This window comes from Populus nigra, chromosome 7 (genome assembly GCF_951802175.1).
Source record: "Populus nigra chromosome 7, ddPopNigr1.1, whole genome shotgun sequence".
Lineage (NCBI taxonomy): Eukaryota > Viridiplantae > Streptophyta > Magnoliopsida > Malpighiales > Salicaceae > Populus > Populus nigra.
Window position 1 is genome coordinate 21,685,985 of NC_084858.1, and position 6,609 is coordinate 21,692,593.

Here is a 6,609-nt window from a genome sequence, read left to right on the forward strand (position 1 = left end):
TCCATTATACAATTTTTCTTCTTCTTATTATCAAAAAATACTATTAAAAAAATTAAATCATTCATGTTAAATATCCAAATAAATATCTATTTATATCATAAAATATATTTTGTGAATATCATGATTTCACCCAAAGTTATTAAATCAAAATCATTTTAATTTTTTAAAAATTAAAATAATATCATTTTATTATATATATTTTTTTAAAAATCAAATTAAATTTTAACCGGATCTAAAATTAACACGTCAGATTCGAACTTGACTTATAATAAATTTTAAATAGATAACTTATCATATTAATCACTAAAACAAACTTAGATTTAATATTTATAATCTTAATGTTAATATCTTTTAAATATTTAATAATTATAAATAATATTTAAAATGTATCGAATTTCTCGTGACTATTTAGAATAATATCTTAATATACATAGTTGAAATTAATTTGCATTTGATTTTTATAGTCATAAAATTGATTATTTGTGATAAATATTTTTCTCTTAATTTGTTTTTAGACAATTATACCCTTTCCTTTTCTCTGCCCCGTAAGCCCATAACATTCTTTCAACAGTAAGAAATAAGACACAAAACAAGCATAACTGTCTCCTTCCATCCCTCTTCAAAATCATTTCCTGTCCCCTCTCCTACTCTCTTCATTTTTCTCTCTCTCTCTCGGACAAGACCAAAACTAAACTAAGCTAAGCAATGTCCAAATCCACCTCAACGTCGTCGTCTTCAGCATCAACGACACCGTCTCCTTCAATAAAACCAGAATCCTACGCTCACAGTCCAGTCCACTACGCCGTCGTGCTGGGGGACCACACAACCCTCACACGCCTCCTCGCCACTCTCCCCAGACTCACCGATCCCACCAAAATCCACACGGAGTCTGACTCGCTGAGTCAAGAGCAACTTGTCGACAAAATATCCTCTCTCGTCGACCGCCGTGATGTCCCTTACCGTGAAACGCCTCTCCACCTTGCTGTCCGCTTAAACGACCTCTTCGCCGCCAAAGCCCTTGCAGCTGCTGGAGCTGACGTGTCGTTGCAGAACTCCGCTGGCTGGAACCCCCTCCAGGAGGCATTATGTCGCCGGTACTCGGAAATCGCTCTCATTCTTCTCCGTCTCCACCACCGCTCCGCCTGGTCCAAGTGGCGACGCCGCCTGCCTCGTCTCACTGCCGTCCTTCGCCGCATGCGCGACTTCTACATGGAAATTTCCTTCCACTTTGAAAGCTCAGTCATTCCTTTTGTAAACAAACTCGCTCCATCGGACACGTACAAGATCTGGAAACGTGACGCTAATCTCCGAGCCGATACTACCTTAGCCGGCTTCGACGGCTTGAAAATCCAGCGCGCCGATCAAAGCTTCCTCTTCCTCGGCGACGGTGAACAAACTCACTCCATTCCTCCCGGTTCTCTCTTAGTTCTCAACCACGATGAACGTAAAATCTTTGATGCATTCGAATCCGCGGGATCTCCGATGAGCGAGTCTGATATCGCCGGATTCTGCTCCCAAACGAGCGTATACCGTCCCGGGATGGATGTCACTAAAGCCGAATTAATAAGCCGAACGAATTGGCGACGACAAGAGAAAACAGAATCTGTTGGCGAATGGAAAGCTAAAGTTTACGAATTAAACAACGTCGTTTTCAGCTTTCGATCTCGTAAAGTAAGCGAAAACGACGTCGCAGGAAGCGAGCAAGTTTTGCCGTTAGAGCTTGACGAAGATGGTGACGGCTTTTTAGTGGCTGAAAATCCTAGCTTCCTTAATTTTGAATTTAATAACGGAAATGAGAGTAAAAGGAGGCATAGCAGTTTTGTGAGGGAGGAGAGGGAGTTTGTGAGTGTAGGGAGGAAAAGTGTGGATATTTATCCGTCGTCTACGGTGGCGGAGAGGAGGAGGGTGGTGGCGGTGCCCGAAAAAGTGAAGGAGAAAGAGTATGTGAGGAGTTTGAAGCCGTCAGTTTGGTTAACGGAACAATTTCCGCTAAAGATAGAGGAGCTATTGCCGTTACTTGATATTTTAGCGAATAAAGTCAAAGCTGTGAGGAGAATGCGTGAATTGCTCACCACTAAATTCCCGGCGGGAACTTTTCCGGTTAAGGTAAATTAATTACATTAATTAGTCAATTGCAGATTTTGGGATTAGTGTTTTGGGTGTCGTTTTGAGTTTTGTTTGACTATTGAATTCTGTCGTTTCAAGTGGTTTTGTGGGGCCTTTTTGATTTTTGCTTTTGACCTTTAATGAACTTGGAAAAGGATTACTTTGGTAATTAAGTGTCTCTAATAAATAAATTTTGGTGCCGTTGTCGTTTTGATTGTTTTGGATATGACTTAGTTGTCGTTTAATCTGTAAGTATGGGGATATGTGAGACCCCGGGGTTTAGGAATTCTGCGGGGCCCATTGTGCTCTTGGCGTAAGCTAAGGAAAAAAAAAAAGGAGTCTCTCTTGTCTGTGATTAGTAGCAGGGGAGAGAACTTTTGTGAGGAATGTGTGGTGGGGTTGGGGCTTTTTAGCGGTCGGTGATGTGACGTGGGTTGCTGTGATTGGTTTTTTTATTTGATCGACGGTGATGGTGGGTGGGACCCTAAAGATCCGAGGTTTTCCTTTTCTTGTAAGCAGGGAATGGAGCTTAAGCCCTATGGGTCCCATTTTGGTCTATTTCTTTTCTTGACTAGAAAACAATAGTATCGCCACGATTCTGCCACGTCATCTGGGATTGATCAGATGCTAAAGTGGCAAGATCTTGTGCTTGAGGGAAGGGCTGACTGATTTCACTTTTCACATGCATGATGGGGTGCAATCAATGAGTTTGTTTTTTATTGATTTGATCTGGTTAATAAATTTGTTAACGGTAGCGGTGGTGGTGGTGTGTTTTGGTGGATGCAGGTGGCGATCCCGGTGGTCCCGACAGTGAGGGTGGTGATAACATTCACTAAATTTGTCGAGCTACCACCAACTGAACAATTCTACACTCCACTTTCAAGTCCAAGACATTTCGGTGGTCTTGTAGGAAGTAGAGCAGGAATATCAGATGATGATAACAAATCAGACACGCATTATTCATCATTGCCACCGTCGTCTTCGTCGTCAACTTCGACCTCATGGTTGCGGCGAAACAGCAGCCAGTCTGCAAGCAAGCAGCACCACCGACATAGTTCTTCAGTAGGGCGGCAGCAGCAGCAAGCTGACCCTTTTGCTATACCAAGTGGATATACATGGACAAGTGTTGATGACAAGTCTAGCAAAATGAAGAAATCCAAATCTGTCAGGAAATCCAAGTAGTAATGAGTGAGCAAAAGACACAATGAGGAAATTCATTTAGGGCAAAGAGAAGAAAGGGGATGGTTGGTGATGATTAATTAACTGCATTCATGTAATTTGAGCTTGCAAGTATAAATGGAATCATATTGAGCCCTTGATGTGTGTGGTCGATGATAGGTCTGACAACACAGTGATTAGAAGGTAAACTAATCCCTAGATTTTTCTTTGATTTCATTGCTTCATTTAGTGAATTAGATCATGCTGGTTTCACCATCAATTTCCTCAACTGCTTTCTCGTTCTTTTATGCTCTTGAGCTAAGGTGGAGAAGACTCTGGTTGGCTTTGAATTTTTTTTATGGCGCCTGGTTTTGCTCATTGGGAAGCCAGATCCTTGACATCCACTTGGGAGCTGGAAATTCCTTGATGAGACTGGAAATGAGAGGAACATACATTCTTCCATTGTTAGTAATCATCACAATCATTGATAGCAGTAAATGTGAAAGCAATTGCTCCTTAATCCTTTCTTCTCAAGAAAAATAATGGGGCATGTTGAGCTTGTTCATAAATGACAGGAGCTGACCATTAATTATTAGAGATCAGAAACAACAAACTCTTCATTGATTTTCTAGTAAATTAATGTGGTACACATGCAAAGACAATCCCATGTTTATAAGCACAGTTATAAGAGGGCCCTGGAAGGATGGATTTATCGAGATTTAGGGTTCAGGTCGGTCCGATTAATGGTTTTTTTAAAGAAAAAATATATATTAATCTAAGTTAACTAGTACATCTACAACTCAAGTCTTGAGCTAGATTAACCTTCGAATCTTGTCTTATAAAACTGTTTATGTATATGATAATAATGCAGTATGAATGCAACATTAATTTGTTTTGATTCGAAGAAAGCAAGCTTATTGCTTTAATCAGTATAGAACATAATGATTTTGCTCAAGCTTTTGCTCACAAGTAACTGAGATTATAATGAAGGGAAAAAGAGACTGGAGCAGGATTTGAAAATTATGTTGATGTTGTCTCTACCTTGTCCGATCTTTATTGAGCAAGAACATGTTACCAAGGCAATGTGGTTGAATTCTGTAGACAATGGCAGCAAAAAGAGAATGGACGCTGAGGTGTCATTCTGTGGATGGTGGCCTTGGTACTAATCAAGTTGACTAATCTTCAGATTAGGACAGTGAGTGCACAAATTTCTTATTAAACTAAAGCTTAAAACAGTGGAATGTTAAGAAGATCTTAATCAAATCTGGATTACGTAATTCTATAATGACTGATGGGGTTAAGTGAAAAAAGAGCAGTCTCTAAGCATTTCCTTTGTGCTGACAATAAGCAATCAACAAGAGTGAAACATGTCTGAATCAACCTAAACCAAATCATGACGGATTTCACTTCCTTACACGCCACACACACACACACACACACACACACACAGAGCTCTTAACTATTTTGTCCTCTGAGTTTCTAGGTGATATGGTCTGCAATGATGATGAGATTTGAGTCGAATAACGCTGTGTATTCCCAGCAACCAACGTCAATGTTGCATCTCGGAGATTTGCCATTCCCTTCAGGCATTCGAACCAACACATATATGATACAAAATTACAGGGTTTGCTTTGTCTCGTATTCAAACCATATGATTACTAATATTAATGGTTACTAAAAATGTATATAATTATTAATTTTAAAACTTATAAAAATTAATTAAAATATATACAAGTTATCACATAAACACTACCCACGTTAATAATAAAAAGAATTACTAATTTGGAGAGCCTCAATGTCCCTGCAAGCCACAATTACAAGATAGCTGACGGGGTGCCTAGCTTCGACCAGGTTTCTACAGGTGGAGCTGTCTCAGGGCGGGAAGGGGCCTAGGCGCCGCCCGCAAAGTCCACTTGGATACATATGTCCATGAGATTTTATAAATCTATCCTTTCCAAAATATTTGTCAAAAAGAGTTTGCAAGAGTAAATAAAAGGTTTTCATTCACAATATATTCTTCATCTGATATTTGGATTTATTTATTTTCTTGTATTTACGAGAATAAAAGAATAATGAAATTGGATAGCTTTAGACCCTTTGTATAGTTTAATGAGAGGTGACAAATATACTTGCAAAACATTTTTTTTCTAGTTAGGTAGTGAACTTCCTATAATTAAGTTAGTAATTAAGAAAGAATATGTACAAGAGAATCGAATATCAAATGTTACCTCCAATTCAAAACCTATAAAATTAATCGAGATATATACAAGCTAACCCGAATATTCACACTAATTATATATAAAAAAAGTGTTACCTTCAATTGCTTCATAAATTGATTAGGGACAAGTGTCTTTCATAGTGATGAAATACTATTGTGTGGACATGATGACATTATGATTATCATACTATGCAAGTGTTTTGTTATTGTAATATTAATTATTTTTTAAAAATATTTTTTATTTAGAAATGTATTAAATTATTTTTTAATTTTTTAATTTTTTAAAATTTATTTTTGATACTAACACATCAAAATACTTAAAAACACAAATAATTTTTTAAAAATAATTTTTTAAAAAAAAATACAATTTAACAAAAAAAAATATTATCTAAATGAACTAGAGTATTCTAAAAGCTAGAATGATAAGACCACTTGCCCTTTTATAGATCACACAGTGTTAGAAAATCCTACAAGATATGTAAGGATTTAGCTAGCATTTAATTTACAAAAAATAATTAGAAGGTATCTTTTATTTTATTCTTAATTTACAAGGCTTGAAAATCCAGGTCGTTCGTTAGAATAAAAGTTTTTCTTTCACAAAATATTAAAATAAAAGACAAGATATTTTTTCTTTAAAATAACAAGAATTATACAAACTTTAGTGCTTACTTGTCCAGAAAAAGATGATTATCTATAATTTGTATTTGATAATTTCAGTATGAAAATTCGTAGAAGTAAGAATCAAGTCATATCCTTGAACAAACGTTTTGGTGATTTGAGAATTCAAAACTTGATTGGAGGGAGGGACAGTTTAAGAAAAAAAAAACTAAATGAAACCAAAATCCTCCAGAAATATTTATTCAAAAAAAATAACACTCACAAATTTATAATCTTTGAGGTTCAATTTGGCTAGATTTTTACATATTTTTTATATAAAGAATTAATTTTTTTCTAATATTGAAAAAATTGTTATTCAATTGCTAGAGTCAGAATTGTGTTGATACACAACAATATCTTTAATAACCCCACTTATCTTTGACGTGCATAATGAACACAAGAAATTTTATATGTTTTCTCAAGGCCTCAGATTAAGCCCTTTAATTATTTTTTAGAGCCTACGGGTGTTT

General features: G+C 36.6%; 1 protein-coding gene across 1 annotated transcript; it reads left to right on the forward strand.

Annotated features, from left to right (window-relative positions):
• Positions 1–592: 592 nt before the first annotated feature.
• Positions 593–3,566, forward strand: LOC133698844 (uncharacterized). The gene is made up of 2 exons (XM_062121932.1): positions 593–2,106; positions 2,893–3,566. The coding sequence occupies exons 1-2, from the start codon at positions 706–708 to the stop codon at positions 3,286–3,288; spliced, it is 1,797 nt and encodes a 598-aa protein (XP_061977916.1). The 5' UTR covers positions 593–705; the 3' UTR covers positions 3,289–3,566.
• The last annotated feature ends 3,043 nt before the right edge of the window (positions 3,567–6,609 follow it).

Excerpts from the sequence above, each read along its gene's own strand:
- LOC133698844 (XM_062121932.1), top strand. The coding sequence starts at position 706 with ATGTCCAAATCCACCTCAACGTCGTCGTCTTCAGCATCAACGACACCG. Across the intron at positions 2,107-2,892 it reads CGGGAACTTTTCCGGTTAAG|GTGGCGATCCCGGTGGTCCC; the intron begins GTAAATTAATTA and ends TGGTGGATGCAG.